General features: G+C 54.5%; 1 protein-coding gene across 7 annotated transcripts in view; it reads right to left on the reverse strand.

The window, feature by feature from the left end:
- PLA2G6 (phospholipase A2 group VI) overlaps positions 1–14600 on the reverse strand; it is a 59723-nt gene that overhangs the window by 38540 nt on the left and 6583 nt on the right. For 2 of the 7 annotated variants that reach the window (XM_043562566.1, XM_043562564.1), the window contains exons 1-2: positions 10299–10328; positions 9945–10198 (exon numbers count right to left, since the gene is read on the reverse strand). In XM_043562566.1, coding sequence (XP_043418501.1) covers positions 9945–10153 — 209 coding nt within the window. In that variant the 5' untranslated portion in view covers positions 10154–10198; positions 10299–10328. Of the gene's footprint in view, positions 1–9944; positions 10199–10298; positions 10329–14020; positions 14316–14600 lie in introns of those variants that run through there. The other 5 variants (XM_043562565.1, XM_043562560.1, XM_043562567.1 and 2 more) reach the window with 5 other exon arrangements.

A 14600-nucleotide genomic window follows, 5' to 3' on the forward strand; every position in this document is an offset into this window, starting at 1 on the left:
ATCCGTAATTCCAGCAAAAAAGAGAAAAAAACGAGACAAATCCACAATCACACTGAAATATTTTAGTAACTTTTACCACTCATAAAACAATCAAACCAAAACAAATCCCTATGGGATCTAGAATGATTAGTAAACCTGACCTGGCCGACATAGATGAAACGCTGTCAGCTACAGAATAAGCCTTCTTTCCAAGCACGTGCAAACAAAAGTTAGAAATACTAGGCGTAAGCTGGGCTGTAAAGAACATCTGAACAAATTTCAAAGGTTTTAAAATATTTATTGTTTTTAAATGTTTATTTATTTATTTTTGAGAGAGAGAGAGAGAGAGAACACGTGCACACAAGTGGGGGAGGGGCAGAGACAGAGGGAGACAAAAAATCCCAAGCAGGCTCCATGATAATCTTCACAGAGCCCCACATTGGGTTTGAACTCACAAACTGTGAGATCGTGACCTGAGCTGAAACCAAGAGTCGGACATTCAACACACTGAGCCACCCAGGTATCCCTCAAAAGCTTTAAAATATTTAGACCATGTTCTCTGACCACAGTGAAACTAAGCAAGAGACCAAGAACAAAAAGGGAACGAAAAGTCTCCCATACGTTTGAAAATTAAACAAGATACATACAAACTATCTATGGTTCAAATAAACCTAAAAAAAAAATTTTTTTTTTTTAATGGGGTGCTTGGGTGTCTTAGTCAGTTGAGGATCCAGCTCTTGATTTTGGCTCAGGTCATGATCTCATGGTGTGTGGGTCTGGGCCCCGTGTAGGGCTCTGTGCTGACAGCTCAGAGCCTGGAGCCTGCCTTGGATTCTCTGTCTCCCTCTCTCTCTGCCCCTCCCCCACTCACACTTGGTGTCTCTCTCTCTCTCTCTCTCTCTCTCTCTCTCTCTCTCTCTAAAATAAGTAAACATTAAAAAATTGTTTAAATAAATAAATAAACTTTAAAAAATTTTTTAACTATCTATGGTTCAAACAAGAAGTCATGGGGAAATTTGGCAAACATCCTGACTCAGTGATAATGTAAACATATTCTATAAAATTTGTGGAGGAACCTCTACCTCTGGATAGGACAGAGGAGCTTATACCAAACTAGCCTTCCTGCTGAAAACAAATAGAAAACCAGAACTTGGGGCGCCTGGGTGGCGCAGTCGGTTAAGCGTCCGACTTCAGCCAGGTCACGATCTCACACTCCATGAGTTCGAGCCCCGCGTCGGGCTCTGGGCTGATGGCTCAGAGCCTGGAGCCTGTTTCCGATTCTGTGTCTCCCTCTCTCTCTGCCCCTCTCCCGTTCATGCTCTGTCTCTCTCTGTCCCAAAAATAAATAAACGTTGAAAAAAAAAAAATTAAAAAAAAAAAAAAAAGAAAACCAGAACTTAATGCAAATGAGTACATGAAGGTGTTGGAGGGAGCCCAAGGCAGACGAGAATACAGGCCAAGGTTGCAGAGAAGGGGAAAGCACACTGAGGTACGCCCCACATTTTTACTCAGGGCACTCTGGGACCTGTGATGCAGGATATAAAGGATACAAAGGCTGGGAGGCAGCCAGACGCTGCCAGAATTCCCGCTAGGATGGGCAAAGAGAAGCCAGTGTTCAGAGTTTTCCAAGAAGGCCAGAACTTGAGGGAATTACAGGGAAGTAAGCCCAAAATTCTGCAAGCGATTTTCCCTCCTAAGCTAGGCGGAGCAAGATGTCAAGAAACCACAGTGTCACCGGGGTGGCTCAGTCAGTTGAAGATCCAACTTCGGCTCAGGTCATAATCTCACAGTTCAGGAATTCGAGCCCTCGCATAGGGCTTGCTGCCGTCGGCACAGAGCTGGCTTTGGATCCTCTGTCCCCCTCTCTTTCTGCCCCTTCACTGCTCATGCTCACTCTCTCTCTCAAAAATAAATAAACTTAAAAAAAAAAGAAGAGGAAGAAGAAAGAAACCAAACAGAAAACAGCAGCAGAGAGGTTACAGAGCCAAGAAGAGACTGGGGCAGTTTTTCAGTAGTTAGAAAACAAAGATTAGCCGTCAGCTGAGGCCTCAGAGCTTCTACGCCCTGAGAGTAGACATTATGAACTAGGAATCAGTTCCAGGTAGATCATGAATCTAGTTACAAAGGGCAAAATAATAAAGCTTCGGGAAGATACTACAGAACTACAGAAAAATATCCTCAACTCCTCATGGTAGAGAAGAACTTTCCTATACGGTACATGAAAGCAAACAATAAAAGAGATCAGAGACTCTGACTTCCTTGAGACTAAGAATTCTTTCTTGTCAACAGATAGCATTAAGAAAGTGCAAGGGTTGGGGCACCTGGGCGGCTCAGTCGGTTAAGCGTCCGACTTCATTCAGCTCAGGTCATGATCTCACCCACGGCTCGGTCCATGAGTTCGAGCCCCATGTCGGGCTCTGTGCTGACAGCTCAGAGCCTGGAGCCTGCTTCGGATTCTGTGTCTCCCTCTCTCTCTGCCCATCCCCCACTCACGTTCTGTCTCTCTGTCTCTCAAAAACAAATAAATGTTAAAAATTTTAAAGGTTAGGCGTCCGACTTCAGCTCAGGCCATGATCTCACAGTTCCTGAGTTAGAGCCCTGCATCAGGCTCTGCGCTAACAGCTCAGAGCCTGGAACCTGCTTCGGATTCTGTGTCTCCCTCTCTCTCTGCCCCTCCCCTAGTTGTGCTCTCTCTCTAAAATAAACAAATAAACATTAAAAACCAAAAGAAGAAGAAAGTACAAGGGTAAGCCATGAGGGGATGGCTGCAACACGCATAACCAACAAAAGGTGTGTGTTTGAATACAGATGCTAAAACCGTAAGAAAAAGAACTTTATTTTTTAAGTGTTCAAGAGCATGGAGCAGGTACTTCACTGAAGGGAGTGCCAAATGGTTCATCACCTTATCCAAAGGTGCTCAAACTCGTATGTAATCAGGCAAAGGCAAATGAAAGCCACCACGAGACACTACTACACATCCAACAGAATGATTTTTTTTTTAAGTTGTCAACACTATACATCAGAAGTAACAGGAATCTCTTTCACCGCTGACAGGAAACCAGATGGGCATTATCCACTGAAGCTCAGGATGTGTACGGCCTCAGCTCGGGAGCTGGTTCCACTCCCCGATAGACGCCCACCACAAATGCACACGTATACACACCAAGAAAACCAGAAGCAGCCCAAATTCCCACCAACACACAAATGAATAAGTGAGCTGTGATGTAGTTAACACAGCAGAATTGTACTGCACAGGAGCAGGACCCAGTTCCATGCAAAAACATGTGGAAATCTCACTAACAAAAGGCTGCGCAAACAAGGCAGGCACAGAAGCAATAACCAGTAAGTTGGGTTAATGGCTACCCTTAGGGGGGCAAGGGAGCAAAAGGGGGGCTTCCGGGGTGCTGCAATGTTCTATCTTTTGACATGGGTGCTGGTTACAGAGGTATCTGTGATCATTGAGCTGCACGTACTTTTCCATGTGTGGTGTATTTCACTATTTTTTTTTTTCAACGTTTATTTTTGGGACAGAGAGAGACAGAGCATGAACGGGGGAGGGGCAGAGAGAGAGGGAGACACAGAATCGGAAACAGGCTCCGGGCTCTGGGCTGAGGCTCTGAGCCATCAGCCCAGAGCCCGACGCGGGGCTCGAACTCCCGGACCGCGAGATCGTGACCTGGCCGAAGTCGGACGCTCAACCGACCGCGCCACCCAGGCGCCCCAGTATTTCACTATTTTTAACAAGTTTAAAGAGAGAGAACAGGAGGAGGGAATTGGGGACGGCTGAATAGAGGCAGTGGCTGAGGGGAAATGAAGTCAAGGATGAAATTTTTTTTAAAAAAGGAACAAAGAAGAAACAGCACATTTGTATAGCAATGGAAAAAAAACCTGGTCAAGAGGGGAAATTATCCAGGAGAGAGGAAAGAATTGCTGAAGTGATGTCCTGAGGTGGATGAGGGGATGTTGACCTTGACGGGGACTGGCCTCTGCAGTGACAACAGGGAAGGCCCAGGATGCTGGAGCAGGTGTGGGCAGACAGGGTGGAGGCGCAACCAGCTGCAGGTGAGCATGAAGGGGGTGGGGAGGGAAGGAGGTGGAGGACAGGGTCAGACATACCTGCTGGCCCTTTGGGGTGAGGACAATCGGCAGGGAGGGGAGCTCTTCAGGCCATGGTGGAGAACTGGAATTAACCAGCATTAGGGTCTTGCCAAGCAAATATGACAAAGAAAGAGAAGCAAGAAAGAAGAGAGGGTATGCAAGGTGTGATCATAATGACAGTTTCAGCAGGGCAGGAAGTGAAGTCCATGAAGGGGACGGGGACCCTAGCAGGGTGACACCTCGGTCTGTGTCTGCAGGGGGAGAACTTGGCATTGAGAGGACTAGGGAGAAGGAGCGGGAAAGACAGGAGCAAGGGCGGCAAGTGGGGGGCTTGTATTTGCAGAAGAGCCGCGGTTACTGGTGATGACAAGATCCAGGGAATGGCCGTGTGGGCTGAGGGAGGTCTGGCACCAAGAGCCGTGGGTGTAAGGGGGGGGGGGGGGCGCAAATTTCACAGTCACCGAGCATCAAAACAGGTAGTGATGGTGACAGGGCACTCTGGGCCAGGGGCACATGTCCCCAAGGGTGTGGGGAACCCCAGGACAGAGTGTGGATAGTACAGGATGATGATTTCAAGGCTGGGGGGCAAGGGGCACCCTGTCCCTCCTCCAGGCCCAGTAGGGGAAAGACGGGGAGAGAAAACTCTTGAGGCTTTCGAGGGAGAGCCAGCCTTGGGTTAGGGCCAGGGGTGCAAGATTCAGAGAGAAGACTGAACACCGAGAGGGCTCGTGGGGCTGTCTTTTCCCTCTCTTCTGGAACTGAGCCTCCAGACAAAAACCACCTGGCATCAGCTCTGGGAAGCCTCAGCCTTGGCTGCGAGTGAGCTGTAGATGTGCCTCAGGGGCTCCGTGAACTTCAGGAAATCGCATCCCGTGCATTTGGGGGGGGGGGTGTGGAGAGGTCCCCTGGGACTTTCAAGGGCGTCCTAGACCAAAACATGGGCAAGAACCATTAGGCTAGAGTGGTATCTAACTCTCCAGTTTCAAAGCTGAGCACGAGCCCTTCGGCACGGATGAGAAACTCTCTGCACGTGACGTGCCTCTCTCTGCAGAGCCCTCTCGGTGCCTCCTCCAGGTGAAATCTTCCTCCTCCTCCTTTTAGGCCCATCTCTCCCCCAACTGCCCCCGAGAGGCCTTTTCCAACCCCTCCTGTTAATTTTTTTTTTCAACGTTTATTTATTTTTGAGACAGAGAGAGACAGAGCATGAACAGGGGAGGGGCAGAGAGAGGGGGAGACACAGAATCAGAAGCAGGCTCCAGGCTCTGGGCCCAAACTCATGGACCATGAGATCGTGACCTGAGCTGAAGTCGGACGCTTAACCGACTGAGCCACCCGAGCACCCCTAACTCCTCCTGTTAAAGACACATCTACCTTCAGTGGACGCGGGGGCAAGCACACTCGCGACAAATACTCCTCATGCACATGAGTGCCTGGCTGGCACTACCACGGGCATTCGGGGAGATGACTCTGACCCAGGCGCTGTCCCTCGGGACCTCTGCGGTCTGCTGGGGAGACAGAGGTGCAAACAGACACATAGCGATCCCAGGCAAGAGGGGTAGACAGAAGCATGGACAGTGCCGAGGGAGAAGAGAGTGGGGGAGGACCCGCCCACAGAGCAGGGAGCCAAGGGTCGGGCAAATGGGGTGGGGAAGAGCGGCGGCAGTGAGGACAGAGAAGGAAGGGGCAAAGGGGGAGGTCTGTTTGGGGAACATAAGAGCTTTCCTCGTTCCTATCGTAACATATTTCCCGCTGCATGCTGGGTACGGATCTACCTTTCCTTGCTACTGTGTGAGCTCCTGAAGGTGTGCTGTGTTCAGAGAGGGTGGGCTGTGGGCTGGATGAACAGGGAGGGAGCAAGCCAGGATACAGGCCACTCAGCTTGTCTGAGGTCCCAGTGTGTGTGTGTGGGGGGGGCTGCCTCAAAGATCAGTCCCCTTTCAAGAAGCAAAGATCACATGTCACAAGCAAGGGGCAGGAGTAGGTGATGAATTCACAGCAGGAACGTAAGTCTGGATGTTATCAGGATGCGCACGCAAGGCTCCCAGAGGCCACCAGAAGAGCCAGGGCTCTGGACCGACCATACGTCAGGCCCGGGGTGCCCAGGACGGGCCCAGGCGAGCAGAGTCCCGCCCAGCTCTCCGCACTGCACGGTGGCCCGGCGAGGGGAGGGGAAGGAAGACCTGGGTCCCGGAGCCAGAATGCTGGATGTGGACCCCAGCTCTACGACTGACCAGCCTCCCTGGCTACCTGTAACGGGGTTGTGTGCCGTGGGGCAGCTCGGAACCCTTTGGGCGAGCAAAGGCGGGGGAGGCCTTTCAAAGGCAGGACGTCAGCACCCCGGAGAAGTCTAGAACACCACACCTTCCTTCTACGAACTGCAGGGGATTGGGAGCAGTGGGGGAGACCCCACGATGACTACCTCTAGGAGAACCCCTGGGCTCTGGCCCTCACACACCCCCCCCAGGCCTCGGCATGGCCATTTCTGCACCTCTTCTTAACCTCCACCCTGCTTCCCAGCTCACCTCCCCGACTGCCTTGAATCCGACAGTCCCCAGTCCCGGACAGGGGGCATGGCGCACAGCGAGCCCTCCGTAAATACCGCCGAAGCTGCGTGACTACACGGTGCTCATCTCACAAGGCCGGGGGCTGGGGACTGTACTGGGCGGAACAAGACACACACGGCTGCTCCCCCTCACGGGCTCTGTGGTCCACCAGGAAGGCAGTCTACTGAGCGCAGGGATGGGGTGCTATGGGGCCACACAGCAGCAGCCCCTGCTCTAGCCTGAAGGTCAGGGAAGGGCAAGCAGAAGTGAGGCAGGCCAAGAAAAGGAAAGCATTCTAGGCCGACGGAAGAGTCTGGGCGAAAGCCAGGAGCACAGGGTGGCAAGAGCTGAGACCAGAGGGAGGAGCAAGGCTTGACCACGCTGGTCCTTTCAAGCCAGGCTAAGCAGCTGATGAGTTAAGGAAATAGGGAGTTCTTGAAGAGGGAAGCAGGGAAGGGAGGGATCAGATTTGTGCTCTGGAAAGCTCTGCTCTGACAGCAGCTTGGAAGAGGATGGGAGGAGAGCCAGAGGCTGGGGGGCGGGGGGTGCAGCTGGAGTCTGTGTGTACAATGACCACGGCCTGGAAAGAGAGGCGGCAGCAAAATGGAGAATAACAGAGCCCCGGATTTTGGATTGGCACGCGGCTGGAATACAAGGCTCGGCTTCCCAGCCTCCCTTGCGGTTAGTTGTGGCCACGTGACCACCACGTCCGGGCCAAAGGGATTCGGGTGAAAGGCTTCTGTGCAACTTCCGGGAAGCCCCTAAGAAGGAGAGCGTGCCTTTTTTCACCCTGTGCTTTGCTTTTCTGCCGACTGGGAAGGTGGCCGTGATGGCTGAATCTGGCGTGGCCCACCTGGGACCAGGTGGTGACCTAGAGAATGAAGGCCACCCACGGTAGAACAAGACAGCAAGAGCCCGGGCCCCTGGCGACTCTGCAGAGCAGAGCTGTCTGCCGTGGCTGTCACTTGGGAGAAATCACTCAGGCCAAACCTAAGCATGACGGACGGAGAAGCAGCGGCAGACTCAACGTGTGCTTGGGAGGGGCACCCGACAGAACTCAGTCGTGACCCGGATCTGGGGGTGACGGAGCCCAAGGAACCAAGGATCACTCCTGGGCTTCTGGATTGCACAACCACGCAGATGGATGGTGATGCCATCTGCTGAGACAGAAACGCTTGGGGGGGAGCAGGTCAGAAGAAGAGGAGAAAGAGTCCAGGGCCAGGTGAGGGAGGTCAGGAATTCTGAGAGGAGACGCGCGCTTGGCTCGAAACCACACCCGACGCTCCCTATTCCGTCCAAAGGCTCGGAAAAAACACAACGGCGCAGGGAGAGAAAAGGGTTAGGAACCAGAGGACACAGGTTCCGTTTCTTCACTGCTTCCCGTGCAACCTTGAATGACTCCCTTATCTTCCCGAGCCTTGGTTTTCCTACCCATAAAATGGGATACTGCCTTCCTTGCTTCTTTCTAAAGGTCACTGGAGGATGTGCTCATGTACCATATGTGAAAATAGTACAAAGTGGCCCCCTAATTAAAGGTAGTAAATAAACACGTAGTTGGGGCCCCTGGGTGGCTCAGTCGGTTAAGCATCCGACTTCGGCGCAGGTCATGAACTCACAGTTCATGAGTTCGAGCCCCGCGTCGGGCTCTGTGCTGACAGCTCGGAGCCTGGAGCCTGCTTCCGATTCTGTGTCTCCCTCTCTCCGCCCCTCCCCTGCTTGTAAATAAATTATTTGTCAAACAAATAAATAAACATTAAAAATAAAATACATGAAAAAAATAAACATGTAGTTAATAAGCTGTTGGCAAAGGGCTGAACCCCCTGGATGGAAGTGGGGCTCGAGCTTGCTGAGTCGGATCTGGAACCCCGTCAAAGGACATTTGTAGCGGACAGGACCTGGGTGATGGGGGAGGCTGGTAGAGCTCCCGGGGCTGGGTGCCCCAAAAGCAAAGCTGAGTGGTGCTCCAAAGAGGGGACCCGCCGCCTGCTCAGCTGTGCGTTCCCCACCGGCCGCCCTCAGCTGCAGGCCTGGGGAGGAGTTCTGGAGCCACAGGAAGCCTGCCTGCCCTGTCCTGACCAAGGCCAGCAGGATGGCCATTCGCTCAGGCCCATCTGTGCCCGGCGTGTGGACTAGCTCTGCTGTTTAAAACTGGTGTCCCCACTGGCTGCTGAGCTGTGTTCTTTGCCCACTGTGGGGGCCTCTGCCTCAGTTTCTCTGTAGAGCCAGACTTGGATTCTCCCCTGATAGGCGGCCTCCACTTTCCTCCTGTTGGCTGGACACTGACCCCCCAGCTCGCCGCTGAGATCCTGCTGGCACGCCTCCTCGATCGGAACGGCCCCGGAGGCTCCCTCCGGCCTCACTTCTCACCAAAGCCTCGCACGCACCGGGGATCCGACCCGGCCTGTCAGCCTGCAGGCGCCCCCCCACCTCCACGCCTCTGCACGTCTGGAATGACCTCATCCACTCTCCTCTGCCGGGCACGTTCCTACCCATTCTAGGCTCGGAGTAGCCCATCGGGAAGCGATCACCTCCCGCGTCCCCACTGTCCGCCCCTGCCACGGCTCTCCGCACGTGGCTGTTACGGTGCCTGGCTGCGCACGTGGCCTCCCCCGAAGACTGCACATTCCGTAAGGACACGAAGCATGTCTCACAGCGCCAGCTGGGCCTGGCCCAGGGCCCGGGACTCCCGAGCCACCGGAGACGCCCGGTGTGTGGTGAAGGGATGGACGGTGGGCCGGCCAGATGGATGAACGGATGGAAAAAGGCCCACCAGCACTAGCCCAGTGCCAGTCTGCCAGGCTCCTCTGGACCCTGCGTTGCGGGTGCTCGGCCATTTCTCCACCCCTGCGCCACTCGGCTCTGCAGCTGGCTCAGTTCGCTTGGCCCTGTCCTGGCTTCCCACCCTTTCCGTCCAGCCCACGGGAGACCCAGCATGCCCTGAAAAGTGAGCGCTGTCCACTCCTTACACATTCTCCCGCACCTTGGCCGGCCCCTACAAGGACGGTCACGCCTTTAAAGATCCAGGGCTACAGGTGATCCCTCGACCTGACCCGATTTGACCCTTCTCGGCTTTCCTGTCCCTCCTCCTTCCCTCCCGCAGCATGGGTCCAGCCTGGAGGCAGGACGAAGCCTAGGCTTCTATCCCCACGCCCCTGCTGCGGGGCTCCTGACAGGCCAGAAGGTGCAGAGACTAGAAGGTGCCCCCCCCCCCCCCACTCCAGAGCCCTCAGACGTTAGGCCCAAAGAAGCTGCTTTTTGCCCAAGGGACCTCCAGTGCGAGGAGTCAAAGGAAAGAGGTGCGTGCGGGAGCCCGTCGTCACCCACCGGAATCCGTTCTGTGAGTTCCTGGGGTTGACCAGGACGCAGTCCCATGTGCGGCTGGGAAAGTTCTGGAACAGAACCAGCTGCCCTTCCTCCCGAATCCGGCCACTCGAGACGTAGTCCGCCACAGCCACCTCCTTCACCCGGAACGGGTTCGAGAACAAGTTGGTGACGCTATTGAGGGTGTTGACCAGGCGCCCAAAGAACTGCATCTTCCGCGGGGCAGGTGGGGAGGCCCTGCCACCTGCCCCCTCGGTCTGGAAGAAAACGGGGTCTCTGGTCAGCTGGGCTCGGTCTCCCATGCCCACCTCACCAAGGGTAGCAGTTTCCTGCACAGGCTCCCAGATCGCTCCCCACCAGTGCTGCTGGTTCTGGGCCTGGAGGGACCTGGAAAGGAGGGAGAGAAAGAGAAATGACACTGGGTAGGGGGTCAGGAGGCCTGATGGGAAGCTGCCACCACACCCAGGGGACCAGACCCCTCCTGCTTCCCGACCAGTTTCCCCAACGGAGCCTCAGTTTCCCCGCCTGTAGTGTGGAGCCGTGTCACTCAACGAGACGGCAGACAAAGGGGCGCCTGGATGGCTCAGCCGGTTAAGTGTCTGTCTGACTCTTGATCTCAGCTCGGGTCATGATGTCACAGTTCGCAAGTTCGAGCCCCGTGTCGGGCTCTGCACTGACAGCATGGAGTCGGCTTGGGATTCTCTCTCTCTCTCTCTCTCTCTCTCTCTCTCTCTCTCTCTCTCTCTCAAAATAAATAAATAAATAAACTTAAAAAAAGAAGAAGATGGCAGACATGAATACACATAGACGATACTGCTCTGTCCAGATGGAGGGGTTCTTGCTACCTGAGGTTCAGAGTCAGGATTTTAGCATTCAGAAAGCTTTCCATGAGTCATTTCAATTCTGCAAACGAAGCCAGTGTCCCGTCTCTACAAGAAGCCGCAAGGGGACCAGGATCGTCCCACACTCCATCGGGGGCGGGGGGACTGGAAGCGTTGGTCTCCAAGTGCCTCGGCTTCCCAAGTGCCTCGGCAATGAACGTGAACGTCAAGACTTACACACCACAAACATGTGTTTGGAAGGAAACACATTTACGTGTCAGATTCAAAGGGTCACGGTTTCTGCCGTGGAAACTGTTCCCAGTTGGGACGACAGAATCAGACGTCTCACTGTTGCCTAGGCTCCCAGAAAGCATACTGCGTTCCTGAGGCAGGGCCACCAAAGCTGGGTGACATTTAGCTACAGGCTGCCCTCTGGCTCCGGGTCGGGAGTGTGGGCACCCCGGGGGAGGGTGGACATGTGAACGGACACTGGCCACACTCTGGCCCAGCTCTTGAGGAGAGGATCGAGCTTGGGGATAAAAAGAACAAGAAGCCTACGAAGAACCACCTAGGAAGAGAACAAGGGTCGATGACGATAATTACACCAGGGGACGTTTACTGAGCCCTGCCTGACTGGGCAACAGGCCCTGAGCCAAGCATCTTACGTGACTGTCTCATTCCATTCTGAGAAAACCACACGAGGCAGGGTGCCGGAGCAAAACTGTTCAAATCTTTACCAGCTGTGTGTCCTCGGGCAAGTCACTTAACCTCTCTGTGTCTCAGTGTCCTTACATGCACCGTGAGAACCGTAACGGTGCCCAGTAACAGAACCTGCAGACAGCAAACGTTCAATAAACATTATTAGTCCTCTTTACTCCGATCGCCCTCCCTCTGACAGATAAGGAAACTGAGGCTCGGAGAAGACCGTGCTTGCAGAGTTTTGAAAGTGCTCTAGAGCTGTGCAGCAGCCTTCCTCTTATGATCAGTAACAAGATGTGGCGGGGGCAGGCTGTGAGCCTCAGTGTCCCCTTTAAAGTGAGGACAGTGCTCACCTCTCGTGTGCTCTGAGGTTAAATGAAAACCTCCTTAAGAATGTTTAGACCTGTGCCAAGGTCCTTCTTTCTCCTGCCCTTGGGAGCGGAAAGGACAGAGGTGCTGGGGGGGGGGGGGGGCTGCGCCCCTCCCCATAGCCAGAGGAGACGGGAGGGACCCCAAAAGACGGCATGGGAAATTGTCCCTGGAAAAGACGCCTCCGAGACAGAAGGCGTGGCACACGCATCAGTGTGCGCGGCAACAATGTTTGTTTTCACCCAGAAACGGAAGTAACTTCTACACCCAACATTACAGGAATTGTAAATTCCGCCGTGTTTGCTCCAGAGAGCCCCTGGAGTCACGAGAGACAGTGACGGTGACCGTTACAGCTCAGGAAGCACGCGGTGGTGTTACAGGCTCTGTGGCGTCGAGTCCTCGACGCTCCCTGTGCTATTTGTGAACTGCAAACTTGACCGCAAGGCCCCTGCCTCTCCGCGCAGCCTCTCCCGGTCGGTCCCGCCCACTGGGCTCCAAACCTCACAAGGTTCCAGAAAGCAGGGCTGTCTCGCACCGCCTTGCCTGTCCACTGTTGAGCTGTCTATCTGCTATGTCCTTCCTCTCCTTGACCCGCCTGCCTGACGTCACACCAGCCAGACCAAACACTCACGTGCCTCTCTGTGCTCTCTGGCCCTGGGCCAAGAACTTGACACACATTCATCTTTAATCTGCACCACCACCCTATGAAATTGTTACCGTTATCATCCTCGTCGCACCTGTGAGAAAATCAAGGAACAGAGAGGTAAAGCAACGGGCCCAAGGTCACACAGCGAGTGGGCGAAGGACAAGAGTTAGAGCCAGACAGGCTGGCTCTAGAGAGAGTCTGAGCTTCTTAAGGACAGGTGCTTGGTCTTTTCACCAACGTGCACTCACCCCTGGCACAGGCGTGGCCCACAGCAAGCCTGTGAAAACATAATTTAACTGAGTAAAAATTACACAACAACCACGACGGAAGGGATAGAAAAATACCAAAATACGAAGGGGAGATGAGGATATTGGGTTCGTGGGCCATTTCCCCCCCCCCCTTTTTCCTATTTGTCCAATGGAATGGAAAAGGATTTTGTGTGTGTGATGATTCTATTTTTTTAAAGAAAGTAGGAGTGCAGGCTGAGCCCCTGGGGCCCACAGCTGGGGACATGGGGACCCACGGGGGTCAGGACCGGCTTAGAAAATCAACACAGGGGCGCCCGGGTGGCTCAGTCCGTTAAGCCTCTGATTTCGGCTCAGGTCACGATCTCGCGGTCCGTGAGTTCGAGCCCCGCGTCGAGCTCTGTGCGGACGGCTCGGAGCCTGGAGCCTGCTTTGGATGCTGTATCTCCCTCTCTCTCTGCCCCGCCCCTACTCATGCTCTGTCTCTCCCTCTCTCTCAAAAATACACATTTTTTAAAAAGAGAAAACAAAAAAGAGAAAAGAAAAGCAGCACAGAGGCTTCCCAGAGAGCAGGCGGGTGGCACCAGGCGAGGGGCTCAGAGGCAGTGGGTACAGTCCAGAGCACCAGCGCCCATGAGCCCACTGGAGGTTGAGGGGAGAGTCACCACGGGCGACCAGCTGGATGGAAGAGTAGACATCCGGCCCCAGAGGAGAAGACACCTTCCTCAGGGTCCTGGGGCTGGTGGCCGGGCTGCCTCCCACATGCTGACGACAGCCTGGCCACAGAAAGGACAGGTCTGGCCATCACCCGGAGGCTTCCAGGGTGGGCGTGAGGGTGAAATGACACAATGGAGGGAAAGCGTCCCAGACGCTGGCCGACCGTGGGCACACAAACAGGGGCCATTGTTATCACAAGGTGGAAGAAAGGAAATGAAACCCCTGGGCCACATCCTGGAACAATCATAACAGACCAGCCCGGAAAGCAGCAAGTGAGAAGCAGACAGAGCGCATGCCTGTGCTTCCCTCCTGCTTCGCTTCTGCGCTCTCCCTCCCATCCTGCCCCTGACCTTGGAGCCCACGTTGTTTCCAGCAAGGCTGCAGGGGGGAGCACGCGGCTGCAGCGGGGAGCACGCGGGGCTGGGGAGCAGGCTGCCATGGGAACAGCGCCCCCCCCCCAACCCCCTCACCCCTGCCTTCCTCCCCGCTCTGGCTTCTCACAGCTACTTGCCCTTGACCTCCCTCCCCAGATCATCAACACTCGCTTTCATCTGCTGACACCCGGTCTCTATGGCTCCTCACCTGGGCTTGCTCCCTGCACGTAGGTGGTGGCGCAGGGGACACCAAGGTCATCTGGCAGGGACTGTCCGCTCCTGGGCACCTAAGGCTTTGAGCAGCTCTCAGATGCCACAAGCAGAAAAGCAAGAGCTTTTGTGGTGAGGGGGACGCTGACAGTCCCGCCTCTGCACTCCTGCGATTTCCGGGTGTCACCTACATCTTCCCTTCAGTGAGGCCGGATTTCTCTGGCCTCTTCTCCTTATTCTTGCTGACCCATCCCCTGTCAAAGGCCCAGCCCGCCTGCTTGGTTTCTTCAGGGAAGACTCAGAAAGTCTTCTTCTGCTGGGTGAGGCGCCCCTAGGGGAGAGGACCTGTCAGGCAGGAAGGATGCGTCCTAGTGTCCCCATTTTAGAGATAAAGTAACTGAGGCCCGAGGAGGCCTCAGACTGTGGGTGTGGGAAGGGCAAGTTCAAGTGGGACATACCGATGTCCACCAAAAAAGAAAACAAAACAAAAAAAGAAACAGTACTGGGGTCACAGGCAGATTGGAACCAACGGGTGGCGTCTCTGGTGAGTTCCCCGGAAGCGGCCGGTTGGGTTCATA

Source organism: Prionailurus bengalensis, chromosome B4, assembly GCF_016509475.1.
Source record: "Prionailurus bengalensis isolate Pbe53 chromosome B4, Fcat_Pben_1.1_paternal_pri, whole genome shotgun sequence".
NCBI lineage: Eukaryota > Metazoa > Chordata > Mammalia > Carnivora > Felidae > Prionailurus > Prionailurus bengalensis.